Source organism: Thamnophis sirtalis, unplaced genomic scaffold (genome assembly GCF_051295495.1).
Source record: "Thamnophis sirtalis isolate CommonGarterSnake01/CBP01778 unplaced genomic scaffold, rThaSir2_p1.2 scaffold_14, whole genome shotgun sequence".
Lineage (NCBI taxonomy): Eukaryota > Metazoa > Chordata > Lepidosauria > Squamata > Natricidae > Thamnophis > Thamnophis sirtalis.
Window position 1 is genome coordinate 6,500,935 of NW_028261394.1, and position 18,484 is coordinate 6,519,418.

Consider the following 18,484-nt stretch of genomic DNA (forward strand, 5'->3'; position numbering starts at 1 on the left):
CCCAGTGTGTGCATGCGCAGAGCTGGTAGAAGACAAGAACAACTAAGGAAGCAGGGTCGACTTAAGAGTAAAGCCACACCTTGGAGGTGATTGGCTTCTCCCATAGGAAACAAAAGAGGAACAAATGGGGAGTGGGCTTTTGCAGGAAACAATCTGTTCATTTCAGTCTGGAAAGTTTTGTTTGGGATTATAAGAGACTCTGTGCCAAGTGTTGCCCTGCATTTGGAAACTAGTTATCTGGCTAAGCGAGATAAGGTGCGTGTGGATAAACATTCCTCTGAAAGACTGTTTACTAAGCCTTGCTTACTCTGAATGAAAGGAATTCAGAGTTGTGTAAATAAAAGAGGTTTTGTCGGGACCAAGACTTTGATTCTTGCTTTCTAAGGAAGCCTGGGTCAGAATACCCATCCCTCTCTCCCTCCCTTCCTTCCTTGCATTCCTTTCTTGCCAGGTGGCATAAGGCCAGGTTCACACAAGAAGGTCCAATTAAAGTGATTTATTACTAAACAGCCTATGCACAGGAATCTTCTAAACTCATGGTCAGCACAAGCTTTGGAGACAGATAAATAATTCAGTAGCACTCAAGGGAGGTTAAGACTTAGTTCGCTTGTGACCACGTAGGGATTCTAGGCTAATTCCTCGTTTGACTCTGCCCCCAGGTTCTGCCACTTCTCCAACAAAGACTGGTGTGGCACTCACCGATCTGGTTTCGCTGTCGTCCCTCTCCGGGTTTACTTTCACCACAATCGTCGTGATCAAGCCCACCATTTCTGGGGTAGGGATGGTGTTCTCGGGCACAACTTGAGGATTCTCAAAGTACCGATTCTATGGTTAAGAAACACAACCGAAGCGTCACTCGAGCTGCCGATCGCAGGCCGCGATGCGTTAAGTTAAATTGGAACGGATGGGATTCCGGGATAAGGAATTTAGGAAAACCAGCCCCACCCTAAAGAAACGTTAGCGATTCAGCGCTACTGGACCAAGACAAAGGGTTTTCCGATGAAACTTTCATGCAGCAGAGAAGGAGAACATAAATGTCATCATCGTACGACCTACCACTACTTTTGGAAGCTCCTTGTAAATCTGTTTCACAAAATCCAAGAAATGATGAATCTGCAGGAAAAGGGGAAAATGTTATGAGAAATTTGATTTCCAAATCTGAAATCATTCTAGCCTTGGAAGAAGAAGTTGTTGTTTTTCAGGAAACAACAACGGAATGAAAAACGGCTGGTAACCTTCTACCGCTGCACCGTAGAGTGTATTTTAACTTACTGCACCTGTGTCTGGTTTGCCAATTGCACAATGGCAGATAGGACAGCGCTCCAGAGGGTCAACGGTCATTGCCCAGAGGATCATGGGTTGCCCCCTCCCCTCTTTGGAAGAGCTTTGGAGCTCCCTCCGCCTTAAGAAAGTTCAAAAAGATCCATCTCATCCTGGGCACCCTTTTTTTTTTTTAACTATTACCATCTGGCAGACGGTACAGGATAATAAAACCAAGGACAAATAGCTGAAAAACAGTTTCTATCCCAGGGCAGAAACTATATTGAATTCTACGGTATAGTGCAATATTAATGCAATAAGAGGGGTTTTCAACTTCCAATTATATAGAATGTGAAGGAGGTGTGTTGTGGCCCAGCAGGAGCCGTTGGAGCTGACACCAGACTTCGACAGCGAGGGGCCCTCTGAGTCGGCTCTGGAGGATGTGGAGGACCCTGGACAGGATTCCGACTCCGAGCAGGGCGCAGAGAGACTGGTTGGCCACCAGAAGGCACCTGAGCCTTGGACCAGTGGGGAGGAGACAAGGGAGAGTGATCCGGACGCCAGCAGTGAGTTGTTCCTGGATGCCCAGCACCAAAGAGCTAATAGGCGTCAGGAACAGTTGCGCAAGTACAGGAGGTAATTGCACTCAGCTGGTGGTCATTAGGCTCATCTCCAGACTATAATAAGGACTGCTTGTGCACACGCCCCGCTTGCAGAAGTCAACGCAGGAACAGTTGGAGAACAGAATTGTGAGCTTGGCAGGCTGGATTGCTGCCAAGACTTATCTGTGTTGGATTGCTGCCACGGCTTATCTGTGCGGTTTGCTGCCAAGGACCTGTCTGTCTGTTAATAAATTCCAGAAAGTATCTTTGACTCGGAGTGTGTTGGTGTGGGAAGAGGGTGGTCAGGACAGTATGTTTGTGTTTTATTTTTATGGTTATAATGTACACTGAAGGTGGCATTTAATTTCGTTGCACAAGGTGCAATAACAATAAAGTAAGCTAAAGTAAACCAAAGAAGTCCAACCCAGGATCTGCTGCTTGAGATCACAAGCAAATAACTTTCTTCTCCCCCAAGATTACACGTGGGAACCCCAAAACGTTGGTGAGCTTTGACCCTGTCATGCAACCGCAGGTCACTGAAATTAAAAACTTTGGCCACGAAACTGTTGTGGCCCAGCAGGAGCCGTTGGAGCTGCCACCAGACTCCGACAGTGAGGGGCCCTATGAGTTGGCTTTGGAGGATGTGGAGGACCCTGGACAGGGTTCCGACTCCGAGCAGGGCGCAGAGAGGCTGGTTGGCCACCAGAAGGCGCCTGAGCCTTGGACCAGTGGGGAGGAGACAAGGGAGTGTGATCCGACGTCATGCATTGGAGCAGTGGGGAGGAGCCAAGGGAGTTGTTCCTAGATGCCCGGCACCGGAAAGCTAATAGGCGTAAGGAACAGTTACGCAGTTACAGGAGGTAATTGCACTCAGCTGGTGGTAATTAGGCTCCTCTCCAGACTATAAAAGGACTGCTTGTGCACACGCCCCTTTTGCAGAAGTCAACGCATGAACTAATGTTGGAGAACAGTATTGTGAGCTTGGCAGGCTGGATTGCTGCCAAGGCTTATCTGTGCTCAATTGCTGCCAAGGCTTGTCTGTGCCGGTTTGCTGTCTGTCTGTTAATAAATTCCGTAAAGTATCTTTGGCTCGGAGTGTTTTGGTGTGGAACGAGGGGGGGTCAGAACAGGAAACTATTTACCTCTTGCGTGATGGGTGGCCGGAATTGTTTGTGAAGCTCAATAATTATCCTCAAGCAAATAAGAACATTTTCTTCATTTTCGGTCTAAAAATGAGGGTGGGAGAGAGATAGAAAAGGGTTTATTACATAACAAAAATCAAAAATCAGAACCGCATAATGCAAACGGTTTGGAACAAAAATGCGAAGAGAAGAATCAAACAGCATTACCTCTAGAAATCTAAACATCACAGATAAGATATTTTTGGTGTGCGGACGCAGATGCTCGTTGGTTGGTATTCTGTGGATTATTTCCAAAACTAATTTTCTCAGTTGCTGCAGAAGGGGAGAGAGAGAAAAAAAAACGAGGAACAGAACTTGGTTTTTGAACGATAAACATGTTTACGTTAAAATATAAGACCCCTGCCCTGTTTTGGCCGGCGGGGTACTGTAGGATGCAGCCGTCCCATCCTTCCCCCTGTCCTCCCGCCACCACTGGCCCACAGAGGAGAACTACAATGATGATTCGGCCCTCGAAGAAATCCAGTTTGACACCCCTGATCTACCAGACAAGGAAACACCTGTTTTTCTTTGGAAATTCATCCCCTCCTTGGCCGTCCCTGTTGAACGAAGCATGATGATTTCTGGAGGATACCTGTGCAGGTTTTTCCTGCAGGAACTGGACTTCCCCGTCCTGGAGAAACGTCAGGAAGCGAGGGATGATGTGTTCCAGGAATGTGGAATATTGAGGAGATGAAGTGACGTTCTAGCAAGAGAAAAATAAAAGACCTTTTTTGGGGGGGGTGGGGGGGTTTCCCAACCACACAGAGGGCGTAAAATACTGCTTTCTCAACCTCAACTTTAAGATGGGTGGACTTCAACCCCCAGAATTCCCCAGCCAACCTCCGTTACAGCTACTCCTCGACTTGCAACAATTGAGCCCAGAATTCCTGTGGCTATGCGAGACAAGTAAAAGTGGAGGAGCCAAGGTGGCGCAGTGGTTAAATGCAGCACTGCAGGCTACTGCTAGATCAGCAGGTCAGCTGTTCAAATCTCACCGGCTCAGGGTTGACTCAGCCTTCCATCCTTCCGAGGTGGGTAAAATGAGGACCCGGATTGTTGTTGGGGGCAATATGCTGACTCTCTGTAAACCGCTTAGAGAGGCCTGAAAGGCCTATGAAGCGGTATATAAGTCTACTGCTATTGCTATTGCTATTGCTATTGCCCCGTGTTACAACTTTCCTTGCCGCGGTTGTTAAGTGAATCACTGCAGTCGTTAAGTTAGCAAGACTTACTTCAGCTAAGTGAATCTGGCTTCGCTTTTATTTATATTATTTCTAACAGGCATAAGTCCCTTTTTTCAGTGCCGATCAATTTTGAAACCGTCATTAAATGAACGGTTGAATGTCAAGGACTACCTATATTTCTTTCCGATCCTCAGGTGCTTTGGAGGAGAGGTTGACCCCCCCCTCTTCTTTGTGACACCCCCATAAATATTGGGAGACTGTTATTATGTTACCTGTAGTCGTGATAACAGTTTTCCAACATCTACCAGCAGCTCCCCAGATTCGTGGCACGACAAAACGGCGCTCGACTAAAGCGCGCCCAATTAAACCGCGTCGCTGATGTCATCAACAGGGCGACAACAGCCAGCGCGGAGAAAGAAGGGCGCTTTAAATAGCACTTCGAAAGCAAGCCGATTCAACTTAAGGTAAGGGTTAGGTTTAGCTTTAGGGTTAGGGTTAGGGTTAGGTTAAGGGTTAGGATTAGGTTTAGGGTTAGGTTAAGGGTTAGGTTTAGGGTTAGGTTTAGGATTACGGTTAGGTTTAGGGTTAGGTTAAGGGATAGGTTTAGGGTTAGGTTAAGGGTTAGGGTTAGGTTTAGGGTTAGGTTAAGGGTTAGGATTAGGTTTAGGGTTAGATTAAGGGTTAGGTTTAGGGTTAGGTTAAGGGTTAGGTTTAGGGTTAGGTTTAGGGTTAGGTTAAGGGTTAGGTTTAGGGTTAGGTTTAGGATTAGGTTTAGGGGGGTTAGGTTTAGGTTTAGGGGTTAATTTTAGGTTTAGCGTTTACAGCGTGCTTCTGTCTCCGTGCTGTTGTCGCCCTGTGATGACGTCAGCTACGCGGTTTCGTCGAGCGCGCTTTAGTCGAACGCGGTTTTGTGGTGGAACCCCCAGATTTCTAATAAAAAACTTTCTAACCAGGAAGTTAACCCCAATCAACAATGGCCCCAATGTCCAGCTCTATCAATCACCCCCCCTCCCCTCTCAACCAGGACAGTTACCTCAAAGTTTTCACTAACTTCTTGCATCATCTTCAGTTTCGTTTCATCGGCTGCAAAGCAAGAATGAAAGGCAGGCGTTGAAATACATACTTACCTGTAGGAGGGAGGTATCATTTGAACCCCCCCTGAAAGAAGCAATCAGATCTTATCAGTTTTGGCTCACACGGCCCCCGCTTTATGCATCACAGATCACCATTCCCAGCCACGCCTCTTCACACACGTGCACACACACACACACACACTATCTCTCTCCTCTCCACGCACTCACACCCATGTGATTTTTGTGGGGGTTCAAGAGAAAGAGCGATCATCATTTGCTTCTTCCGTTACGTCTCCAAGACCGGAAGTGACACCACTGCAGGAAAATCTTGAGTTTGCGTCCTGGCACCAACGTTGCATTTTCTACCCCACCCCCTCCCTCGGGCGCAAAATGCAACCCAGCCTCCAATTTGCACCACCACCACCATGGGTGGCTCAAATTCTGGGTGCAAGAACTCACAATTCTGTATGAAGAGGGAGAGAATGTGCATTCTGGAGGATAATTCAGGATTTTCCAAGGACGATTGGCACCAGAGGTTGATTCGAACCTTTGCGCCCGAAGGAAACCAGCGGCGGAAAGAAACTTACGTGTGTTGGCATCGGTGAGAGCCGCCACAAACTGGAGGTATTTTTTCATTAAGGTGGTCTGGTCGACCACAGTGGGCCCTTGGGTTGAAACGAACGCCATCTTTTAAAAAATTCCTGAAGGTTAAGTGAATATTTAGGAGGAAACTGAAGGCCTCAAGCGATCAGCCAGCCTAAAAGAAGAGAGAAAGCAGAGCTATTTTAGCCTCATGATGGATGCTGTGATGTTACAGGAGAGATTTATTTATTTTTACCCCGCTTTTCTTTTTTAAATAACTCAAAGGCGGCTCAAAATGAACTGGTCCAAAGTCACTCAGCTGTCAGATAAGTTTCCAGGCCTGGCACCAGCTGCCTTTCATTCTTAAGGCGGGACTAGAACTCCCCATCTCCTGGTCCTTGGCCCAAAGTCACCCAATCAGCTTTTATATCTAAAGTGGGACTGGAACACGCTTCCTGGTGATTGGTCCAAAGTCACCCAGCTGGCTTTCATGTCTATGGTGGGACTAGAACTCAACGGCTCCTGGTGATAAGACTCAAAGTTACCCAGTTGGCTTTCATGCTTAAGAGGACTAGAACTCTGTCCCCTTGATTGGCCCAAAGTCATCCAGTTGGTTTTCATGCCTATGGCAGGACTAGAACTCCCCATCTCCTGGTGATTGGCCCAAAGTCACCCAGCCACCTTTCATGCCTAAGGTGGGACTAGAACTCACTGTCTCCTGGTGATTGGCCCAAAGTCATCCAGTTGGTTTTCATGTCTATGGCGGGACTAGAACTCCCCATCTCCTGGTGATTGGCCCAAAGTCACCCAGCCACCTTTCATGCCTAAGGTGGGACTAGAACTCACTGTCTCCTGGTGATTGGTCCAAAGTCACCCAGCTGGCTTTCATGTCTATGGCGGGACTAGAACTCCCCATCTCCTGGTGATTGGCCCAAAGTCACCCAGCTGGCTTTCATGCCTAAAGCAGGAGTAAAACTCCCCATCTCCTGGTGATTGGCCCAAAGACACCCAGCTGGCTTTCATGCCTAAGACTGGACTAGAACTCTCTGTCTCCTGGTGATTGGCCGAAAGTCATCCAGCTGGCTTTCATGCCTAAAGCAGGACTAGAACTCCCCATCTCCTGGTGATAGACTCAAAGTCCAGTTCGCTTTGATGCTTAAGAGGATTAGAACTCCCCATCGCCTGGGGATTGGCCCAAAGTCACCCAGCTGGCTTTCATGCCTAAGACTGGACTAGAACTCCCCATCTCCTGGTGATAAGACTCAAAGTCCAGTTCGCTTTGATGCTTAAGAGGACTAGAACTCCCCATCGCCTGGGGATTGGTCCAAAGTCACCCAGCTGGCTTTCATGCCTAAGACTGGACTAGAACTCCCCATCTCCTGGTGATAAGACTCAAAGTCCAGTTCGCTTTGATGCTTAAGAGGACTAGAACTCCCCATCACCTGGGGATTGGTCCAAAGTCACCCAGCTGGCTTTCATGCCTAAGACTGGACTAGAACTCCCCATCTCCTGGTGATAGACTCAAAGTCCAGTTCGCTTTGATGCTTAAGAGGACTAGAACTCCCCATCGCCTGGGGATTGGTCCAAAGTCACCCAGCTGGCTTTCATACCTAAGACTGGACTAGAACTCCCCATCTCCTAGTGATAGACTCAAAGTCCAGTTCGCTTTGATGCTTAAAAGGACTAGAACTCCCAATCGCCTGGTGATTGGTCTAAAGTCACCCAGCTGGCTTTCATGTCTATGGTGGGACTAGAACTCACTGTCTCCTGGTGATAGACTCAAAGTCCAGTTCGCTTTGATGCTTAAGAGGACTAGAACTCCCAATCACCTGGTGATTGGTCCAAAGTCACCCAGCTGGCTTTCATGTCTATGGCGGGACTAGAACTCACCGGCTTCTTCTAGTGCAGTGTTTCTCAACCTTAGCAACTTGAAGATGTCCGGACTTCAACTCCCAGAATGCTGGCTGGGGAATTCTGGGAGTTGAAGTCCGGACATCTTCAAGTTGCCAAGGTTGAGAAAGACTGCTCTAGTGGTTGGATAAACTCAACTCTTTCATGGCTTTCATGGGTGACTTCAGACCAGTCCCAGCCTCCCTTGAAGGGTTGTTGTTGCAGAGACAAACACAACACTTCATGCTCTGCCATCCATTGTGCAAAAAGCAAGAGATCAAATCCAATGCATCTACGGTAGATTAAAAGCTCTGCCACACACACACACACACACCGGGGCTGAATCTATCCTACTCCATGCTCCAAACACAAAGCAACAACTCCCATCATCCCCAGCCACCCCTGAATCCGGCTCAGCATCCTCTGAACCTGCCCCCCCCCCGCCCAAACCTGAAAGGACTCCCCACCGCTTTCGCATGGCAGGAAGCAAGAAGGATCCCCCCCCTCCCAATGAACGCTCAGCTCGGCTGGGAACGATGGGAGCGGCAGTCCCCGAAACCCGAGGGCGCCCGCTTGGAGAAGCAGCCCGCTCCCATCCCGCCGGCAAGAAGCCCGACTGTCAATCTCGCGTCGGCCACGCCTCCCCGCCACGCCCACTTTTGCGCTTCGCAAAGGGCGGGGAAGCGTGGCTCTCCTCCATCCGTTCCTGCCCCTCCCCACCCCAGCCCGGCTCCTCTCACCGGCCCGGGCCGCGCCGGCCGCCGCCTCATGCCCGCCTCGGAGGCTCCCCGAAGCTCCGCGGCCGCAGCAGCCCCGGAGACCCGGCCGCCTCCCTGGCTCTGCTGCTTCACCTGCCCGCGGCGGAAGCCTTTAGCGGCGCCACTTCCGGTCCTTTCCTCCTCCCCCCCCCCCTCTAGAGCTAGGCAGGAGTCGAGAGGGGCCCCGCTGCCGTCATTTCCGCCTTCCTCCTCAAGCGCCTTTAAAAACTTAAAGCAAAGAATGAAAGTTGGGAGGCAAAAGACAGAAAGGGAGGAAGAGAAAAAGTGAATGAAAGCAAAAGAAAGGAGGGAGGAAGAGAGAAAGTGAAAGATAGGAGGGAGAAAGAAAGCAAAAAGGAGGCAGAGAAAGAAAGAAAAGGGAGGGAGAGAAAAGATGAAAGAAAGCAGGCAAAAGAAAGAAAGGGAGGAAGAGAAAAAGTGAATGAAAGCAAAAGAAAGGAGGGAGGACGAGAGAAAGTGAAAGATAGGAGGGAGAAATAAAGCAAAAAAGAGGCAGAGAAAGAAAGAAAAGGGAGGGAGAGAAAAGATGAAAGAAAGCAGGCAAAAGACAGAAAGGGAGGAAGAGAAAAAGTGAATGAAAGCAAAAGAAAGGAGGGAGGAAGAGAGAAAGTGAAAGATAGGAGGGAGAAATAAAGCAAAAAAGAGGCAGAGAAAGAAAGAAAAGGGAGGTAGAGAAAAGATGAAAGAAAGCAGGCAAAAGAAAGGAGGGAGGAAGAGAGAAAGTGAAAGATAGGAGGGAGAAATAAAGCAAAAAAGAGGCAGAGAAAGAAAGAAAAGGGAGGGAGAGAAAAGATGAAAGAAAGCAGGCAAAAGAAAGAAAGGGATGAAGAGAAAAAGTGAATGAAAGCAAAAGAAAGGAGGGAGGAAGAGAGAAAGTGAAAGATAGGCGGGAGAGAGAGAGAAAGCAAAAAAGAGGCAGAGAAAGAAAGAAAAGGGAGGTAGAGAAAAGATGAAAGAAAGCAGGCAAAAGAAAGGAGGGAGGAAGAGAGAAAGTGAAAGATAGGAGGGAGAAATAAAGCAAAAAAGAGGCAGAGAAAGAAAGAAAAGGGAGGGAGAGAAAAGATGAAAGAAAGCAGGCAAAAGAAAGAAAGGGAGGAAGAGAAAAAGTGAATGAAAGCAAAAGAAAGGAGGGAGGAAGAGAGAAAGTGAAAGATAGGAGGGAGAAATAAAGCAAAAAAGAGGCAGAGAAAGAAAGAAAAGGGAGGGAGAGAAAAGATGAAAGAAAGCAGGCAAAAGAAAGGAGGGAGGAAGAGAGAAAGTGAAAGATAGGAGGGAGAAATAAAGCAAAAAAGAGGCAGAGAAAGAAAGAAAAGGGAGGGAGAGAAAAGATGAAAGAAAGCAGGCAAAAGAAAGAAAGGGATGAAGAGAAAAAGTGAATGAAAGCAAAAGAAAGGAGGGAGGAAGAGAGAAAGTGAAAAATGGGAGAGAGAAAGAAAGCAAAAAAGAGGCAGAGAAAGAAAGAAAAGAGAGGTAGAGAAAAGATGAAAGAAAGCGAAAGAAAGAGGAGGGAGGGTGAGAAAGCGAAAGGAAGAAAGGAGGGAGTGAAAAAGAGAGAAAGAGAAAAAGAAAGGAGAGAGGGAGAGAAAGAAAGCCATTCATCGTCCTGAGTAATGCCTTGTGCATAGATTTTGCTTATTACCTACGTGAAGATTCATGCTGCAGAGACTTTAATTTTTCCTATCTCTATACCTCGCCTCCTCTTCTGGGATGTAGCCAATCAGCGCGCCGATCTCGCCTCTTCCCAACCAATCCATGCAACCTTTTGCAGCACAATACAAAGCTAAGCCTTGCAGACTCCTCGGGAGGGGAGGGGGGAGGATTCCCAGAGATATAGGGACTACTACAACTTCCCTATCAGGAGTTTGGGGCTCTGGGGCTTTTCGATGCCTTTTATCTTTTCTTTTGACTTTGCAAAGTGGGACGAGCGCTGCACGCATAAAACATTCCCCTTAAAGTGGGAAAGTGCTAAACAATGGATGGAAACTAATCAAGGAGAGATTCAACCTGGAAATAAGGAGAAATTTTCTGACAGTGAGAACAATCAACCCATGGAAGAGAAGTTGCCTTCAGAAGTTGTGGGAGCTTCATCCCTGGAGGCTTTCAAGAAGAGACTGGACCGCCCTCTGTCAGAAATGGTGTAGGCTCTCCTACTTGGGGCGGGGTGGACTAGATGACCTACAAGATCCCTTCCAACTCCTATATTCTATAAAGCAGTCAACCATGCCATTAAACATCTCTGGGCCTTTTTAAAATGCTACATATTTTTTCCTCACCCAAGTCATCTCTTTAATCAGTTGCTACAGTTTCTATTTGTTTCACTTGATTGGGAAAAAAAGCAAGGATGTTAAAACCGGCGCTTGGCTTCTGTACATATAAAAAAAAATTTTTTTATCGTTTTGTCTCCTATATTTCCTTTCTATGTTGAGCAGTTTGCTCTCTAGGCCAGTGTTTCTCAACCTTGGCAACTTGAAGATGTCCGGACTTCAACTCCCAGAATTCCCCAGCCAGCATTCGCTTCAACTCTGGGAGTTGAAGTCCGGACATCTTCAAGTTGCCAAGGTTGAGAAACACTGCTCTAGGCGTCCAAGGGGTTAACATATAAACGTACAAACATCATCATCATAATTGTATATATTGCCTAAAGGCAAGTAATGTCTTCGTTAGATCATACATTTGTGGAGGTGTATCTTTAGCCATAATTATTTCTTGTCTAAACACAGGATTGCAACTTAATCCAATTGCATTCTGATTATATTTGGTGCCCAGTCTTTAAAAAGTTGAAATCCTATGTGGAGAAGAAAATCTGTCCTCATTCTATTTCCATTAAATTTTGTTCTATCTGAATACAGGATCATTGTAATGTTAATTGATTTCATAAAGTGTTGGTGCATGGTATATACTCTTTAGTGCATTCAAGTAGATGGACAATTGCAGGTAGCGGAAATAAAGTAGAATAAATTTGATGTATTTTCATATTCTTCCCTTCTCCCAAAGATGTCTATTTAAAATTTCTCAGATTTATTATGTAGTATCAGCTTACTTATACTGCATAGTTTAGAGAGCAATGGCTCATATATTGGCTTAAAAGGGCCTACTCCTTTGTAATGCTATAGGGAAGAAAAGATTTTCTATGTACTTCCACTGATCTGTTTAATGTCAGCTAGGAAAGATCTGTAGCTGGCTAGGGGCTTGCTTTGAAAATTACTTTAATCAGTTATCCCTCGAAGGACACAAAAGAACTCTCTGACTAGAACTCCCAGTCTCCTGGCGATTGGTCCAAAGTCACCCAGCCGGCTTTCATGCCTAAGGCGGGACTAGAACTCACCCACTCCTGGTGATTGGCCCAAAGTCAACCAGCCATCTTTCGTGCCTAAAGTGGAACTAGAACTCCCAGGCTCCTGGAGATTGGTCCAAAGTCACCCAGCTGGCTTTCATGCCTAAGGTGGAACTAGAACTCCCAGTCTCCTGGCGATTGATCCAAAGTTATCCAGCTGGCTTTCATGCCTAAGGCGGGACTAGAACTCACCCTCTCCTGCTGATTGGCCCAAAGTCAACCAGCCATCTTTCATGCCTAAAGTGGAACTAGAACTCCCAGTCTCCCTGGCGATTGGTCCAAAGTCACCCAGCTGGCTTTCATGCCTAAGGCGAGACTAGAACTCCCAATCTCCTGGGGATTGGCCCAAAGACACCCAGCCAGCTTTCATGGCTAAGGCAAAACTAGAACTCCCTGTCTCCAAGCTTCTAACCCGGTGCTTTAAACCAAAGGGCTCCTTGTAAGGCAGCCTGGATGTGGGGGGGGGGAGAGAGAGAGAGAGAATCCTGAGCAACATTTAGCAAGAACTTCCCCTGCGTGGAGAGACACCCGCAGCTACAGAAGGAGCTGGAAGGATGCGGAGAGGTAGGCACCGTTCCCCGACTGCCAACAGAGGTCAGCAGCTAACCACGGGCTCTTTGGCTCTTGGAGGTAAGAGAAAAAGCAGAGCCAGCACTGCTGCCGAACACAACATCCGACTCTCTCTCCCTCGCCGCTGAGCAGACAGCAGGAAAGATTTCCTCCCAAGGCCATCCACCCCTCCTAAATGGCGCTGGCGTTTTCTGCCCTCGGTTTCCTCCAGGTGATTTGGGGGCTGCTGTTTCTGGCCGCCCGAGCTGCAGGTAAGTGAGACCGACTCCTCCTTTTTTCATGAGGAAGAAAACAGGACCGACAACGTTCTGGAATGTTGGCTGCAGATTGGTGATAAGATGCCCTGGGCTTCCGGAGGCCAATGTAATAAAATGCCAGGACTGTCATTTTATTTACCTTTCGGGGGGCTTCCAGAACTCTCGGCCCTGTGGATGGGGAAGTGGGGGGGGTATGACTTTAAGATTCGCAGTCCTAAGAGATTAAAAGTTGGGGGTTCCCCACCTTGGGGGCTGTGGAGGATACAATACAATACAATAGCAGGGTTGGAAGGGACCTCGGAGGTCTTCTAGTCCAACCCCCTGCCTAGGCAGGAAACCCTACACCGTTTCAGACAAATGGCTATCCAACATCTTCTTAAAGACTTCCAGTGTTGGGGCATTCACAACTTCTGGAGGCAACTTCTGTTCTACTGATTAATTGTTCTAACTGTTAGGAAATTTATCCTTAGTTCTAGGTTGCTTCTCTCCTTGATTAGTTTCCACCCTTTGCTTCTTGTCCTACACACGGGTGCTTTGGAGAAGAGTTTGACTCCCTCTTGTTCTTACGGCAACCCCTGAGATATCGGAAGGCTGCTATCTTGTCTCCCCTAGTCCTTCTTTTCATAAGACTAGACATACCCAGTTCCTGCAACCGTTCTTCATATGTTTTAGCCTCCAGTCCCCTAATCATCTTCGTTGCTCTTCTCTGCACTCTTTCTAGAGTCTCCACATCTTTCTACTTGAATGCAGGATTCCAAATACAGTGTTCTCCAAATGCTCTCGGTTTGCTGTCTCCACTGGAAGCAGAAGAGACAAGAAGAAGATTAGGGGACTGGAGGCTAACTCATATGAAGAATCCTTGCAGCTACCGGTTTCCATGCGCAGAACAATTTACAGTGAACTGCGCACACGCAGTCAGTAAAATGCAACATGGTGGCGACATCAGCGGGAGCGAGGGAACCACTTCAGGGGCCTGGGTACCTACGAGACCGTCTCCTGCCACATACCTCCCTTAGACCAATAAGATCACACAGGATGGGCCTTCACCGGGTGCCTTCAGCAGGACAATGCCGGCTGGCGGCGCCTAGGAGTAGGGCCTTCTCTGTTGCCGCTCTGGCCATATGGAATGAGCTGCCCCCAGAGATCCGGGCCATCCCCACTCTCGTGGCCTTTCGCAAAGCCATTAAAACCTGGCTTTTTCCGGCAGGCCTTCTGATTGGGTGTTTGTTCCTTTTTTAACTTCGTGTATCCTATTGTTTTTAAGTTCTTTTAATTTCTTTTTATTCTGTAAGCCGCCCAGAGTCCTTTGGGATTGGGCGGCATAAAAACCTAATAAATTCAATTCAATTCAATTCACGGTAGGCCTGAGTCGCTGCCGGTTCTGTGACTCAGGCCTGAATTCCACTACTTCTTCTGCTGAACCGGGCCGAACCGGCTTCAACCCATCTCTGGATTGCAGGAATTGGGCATGTCCAGTTTAATGAAAGGAAGGACAAGGGACTGACATGAGAGCAATGTTCTGGTATTTGAGGGGCTGCCCCCAAGACAAGGAGGGAGGGCAACCTATTTTCCAAAGCTTCCAGAAAGCAAGTCAAGAAATGGATGGATGGAAACTAACCAAGGAGAGAAGCAACTTAGAACTAAGGAAGAATTTCCTAACCGTGCGGACAATGAATCAGTGGAACGACTTGCCTCTAGAAGTTGTGAGTGCTCCAATACTGGAGGTTTTTAAGAAGATGTTGGATATCCACTTGAAATGGTGTATAGGGTCTCCTGCTTGAGCAGGGGATTGGACTAGAAGGCCTCCAAGGTCCCTTCCAACTCTATTATTCTGTTCTGTTACAAGGCACGATGATTAGGGAAAATAAATCAATACAGCGAAAGGATCCATCTCAGAATTGAGCCCACTCAGTAACATCCCTGCTTGCTCAATAATTTTATTTTTGGAACATTATTCCAAAGTTAAAATGTATTCTACACAGCCAGCCAGCTGACCACCAATATCCCCGAGACAGTGGCTGTATATCCACACAACACATTAAAGCTTTCAAGAGACTGGATTGCCATCTGTCAAAAAATGTGTAGGGTCTGCTGGTTGGGCAATGTGTAGGGTCTGCTGGTTGGACTAGATGACCTACAAGGTCTCTTCCAACTCTGTCGTCCTGTAATTAATTCTGTAAAGCCCTCATTATCTGAATACCGTTTAACCTAAAATTGTTTGGCTGTCTGCTTTCTCCATCTTAAAGAACCCCCCAAAACCTAGACCCTTGCATCAATCATGATAAATTCGCCGGCTTTAAATAGCTTCTGAATGTTACCTTTTATGCTTAGTTCATCACACAAATGTGTGAAACATTTCACTCCAAGGGGACAAGTATTTTCGTCTACTGAATGAGATTTAGGCAACCAGCTTACTTTTTGGGGGGGGGGGGGAGGCAGAAATATTCTGGAAAAAACCTGGCTTTAGCTGGATCCATGCTTTCAAGCTCGAATTTTTTTCCCAATCAGGATTTGTTGGCCACATTGTTGCAGTTAATGCACAAGAGCTAAGTTTTTAAACTTAAAAAAATCAAGCCACCATGACTTGACTAGGGGTTGAAACAAGCCAGGACTGTTTTGCCAAATAAATCCTGGCTTTCTTTAATGAAGATGTCTCTGCCTTTTGGTCAGGAAAGCAAGAAGGAAGCTCAAACAAACTCTGATAAACGGTACTTTTTTAAAAATGGATCAGAAACGGCAAAACCCTGATACAGGACTGAACTAAATATGGAATGAGATTGCAGGAATAGTTTAAAATAAAACCAGTGTTCCTCTGGATTTTCTGTTTAAATCTGTATTAAATCTCTCTTAGGGTTTTTACACTGCCAAGTCCCTTATTTTTTAGCATGTTGGAAAATTGCCCCACCTATTTGCAGCTACATGGGCAGAGGCAGTGCCTGGGCTATAAGTTGCCAACCCCTGGCATCTAAAAACCATTCCTGCAATTTTTAATGAATGTTTGGATATCCTTCACCCAGGTTTTGGAGTTGAAGATGGACAAAGATGTGCTTATCCCAACTTTATTCACTTCTGCCTTGATTTGATGTGGGTTTCGGAATTGGGCCTAATGGTATTTTAGATTTACAGAGTTGGAAAGGACCTTGTAGATCATCTAGTCCAGCCCACCTACCCACCCAAGCAGGAGACCCTGAAACATGGCAGTCCAATCTCTTCTTTTGAAACCTTCCAGGGATGAAGCTCCCACAACTTCTGAAGGCAACTTCTGTTCCATGGGTTGATTGTTTCTCACCGTCAGAAAATTCCTCCTTATTTCTAGATTGATTCTCTCATTGATCAGTTTCCATTCATTATTCCTTCTCTGGCCTTCAGGTGCTTTGGGAAATAGCTTGGCCCCCTCCTCTCTGTTGCAGCCTCTCAAATATTGGAAGACTGCTATCCTGTCTCCCCTGGTCCTTCTCTTCACTAGACTAGCCAGGCCCAGTTCCTGCAACCGTTCATCATATGTTCTAGCCTCCAGTCCCCTCATCATCCTTGGTTGCTCTTCTCCGCACTCTTTCTAGAGTCTCCACATCTTTTCTATAGTGTGGTGACCAAAACTGGATGCAGTATTCTAGGTGTGGCCTTGGGTAAAGATAAAGGTTCCCCTTGAACATATGTGCTAGTCGTTCCTGACTCTAGGGGGCGGTGCTGATCTCCGTTTCAAAACCGCAGAGACAGCGCTGTCCGAAGATGTCTCCGTGGTCATGTGGCCGGCATGACTCAATGCCCGAAGGCACATGGAACGCTGTTCCCTTCCCACCAAAGGTGGCTCCTATTTTTCTACTTGCATTTTTTACGCGCTTTCAAACTGCTAGGTTGGCAGAAGTTGGGACAAGTCACGGGAGTTCACTCCGTTGCACGGTGCTAGGGATTCGAACCACCAACCTTTCTGATCGACAAGCTCAGTGTCTTAGCCACTGAGCCACCACATCCCTTAATAAGGCGTGGCGTTACTAAAGCTTTATAGAGGGGTATGTCTAGTTTAAGAGAAAGAAGGACCAGGGGAGACATGATAGGAGTCTTCCAATATCTCAGGGGCTGCCCCAAAGAAGAGGGAGTCAAGCTATTCTCCAAAGCACCTGAGGGCAGGACAAGAAGCAATGGGTGGAAACTAATCAAGGAGAGAAGCAACTTAGAACTGAGGAGAAATTTCCTGACAGTTAGAACAATGAATCAGTGGAACAGAAGTTGCCTCCAGAAGTTGTGAATACTCCAACACTGGAAGTCTTTAAGAAGATGTTGGATAGCCACTTGTCTGAAACGGTATAGGGTTTCCTGCCTAGGCAGGGGGTTGGACTAGAAGACCTCCAAGGTCCCTTCCAACTCTGCTATTGTATTGTAATATTGTATAGAGTGGTATTGTAGAGTGGTATGTGAGAATGACCTTGGGGGGGGGATGAGGAATGCCTTGAAAAACATCAGATAAGAGAGTGGGGAAGCCCCAGTGGCTTAAGGGGCAGAGGGAAAAAATCTAGGAAGACCCACCCTGATGGGACAGGCGGTTAACGAAGGCAGTGGGAGATCGGTTACCTTTGGATCTGCAAGACTGACATCACCTTTCCAGGTACAGCAGAAAAGGGACCCAGCTAGAAAGGCTGACTCCATTTCATAGTAAGGTCCCGTTGATTGACAGGATCTTGTGATGTTCACTCTTGCTGCAGAAGGGAGACGAGAGGAGACAAGCATGGCAGGTCGCAAGCAGGTTGTCCAGAAAAGAGGGCGTTTCATCACGGCATTGAGGTTGCGGGAGGAAGACCAAGCAAAGCGAGAAATTCAAGGCAAGATGCAGAGTTTGGAAATCTCAGGGACTTTAAAGAGGGGAAAATATGAATATATTTAAAAAAAAACATTCAGCTTACTTTAGCACTGATGATGTTACCTAGTTTGGGTAATGAAATGTCTGTGAGTAAACAAGCTCAGAGAGCATCAAGGATCCCACAACCTCTTACTACTACTACTACTACTACTACTACTACTACTACTACTATTACTACTACTACTATTACTACTACTACTACTACTCCCATCTCACACTACTTCCATCTCACACTGATGATGTTACCTATGAAAGGTCTACAAGAAAACAATCAAGCTCAGAGGGCACCAAGGACCACATAGTCCTCCTCCTTCTCCTCCTCCCCTTTTCCTCCTCCTCCTCCTCCCCCTCCTCCACAAACACCACTCCCATCTCACACTGATGACGTTACCTAGTTGGGTAACAAGATGTCTGTCTATTCACCCCTGATCTATTCCATCCCCGCCAGGGGTGGGTTCCTACCAGTTCGCACCTATTCGGTAGAACCGGTTCGTCAAATCTACCGAACCGGTTAGAAGAGGTTCCACCAGTGGACCCGGAAAGCAGGCCACACCTACAGAAGAGGTTCCAAAAATTTTTTGAAACCCACCACTCACACACACACACACACACACACAGAGAGAGAGAAATAGACAGACAGACAGACTGACACAAAGAGACAGAGAGAGAAAGAGAAAGGAAGGAAGGAAGGAAGGAAGGAAGGAAGGAAGGAAGGAAGGAAGGAAGGAAGGAAGAAGAAAGAGAGAAAAAAGAAAGAAAGAAAAAGAGTGACAGAGAGATGAAAGAAAAAAAGAGAAAAGAGAGAGAAACAAAAGGAAGGAGAGAGAGAAAGAAAGAGAGAGAAAGAAAGAAAGATATAAAGAAAGAAAGAAAGAAAGAAAAAAGAAAGAAAAAGAGTGAGAGAGAGATGAAAGAAA

The 18,484-nt window shown here is 46.9% G+C and overlaps 1 protein-coding gene across 1 annotated transcript in view; it reads right to left on the minus strand.

The window, feature by feature from the left end:
* The window catches only part of TRRAP (transformation/transcription domain associated protein), a 141,252-nt gene extending 132,624 nt beyond the window's left edge, over positions 1-8,628 (minus strand). The window contains 8 exon segments of the mRNA XM_087729239.1: positions 700-825; positions 1,057-1,113; positions 3,005-3,088; positions 3,212-3,316; positions 3,636-3,746; positions 5,261-5,310; positions 5,888-6,057; positions 8,513-8,628. Coding sequence (XP_087585365.1) covers positions 700-825; positions 1,057-1,113; positions 3,005-3,088; positions 3,212-3,316; positions 3,636-3,746; positions 5,261-5,310; positions 5,888-5,987 — 633 coding nt within the window. The 5' untranslated portion in view covers positions 5,988-6,057; positions 8,513-8,628.
* Between the last annotated feature and the right edge of the window lie 9,856 nt (positions 8,629-18,484).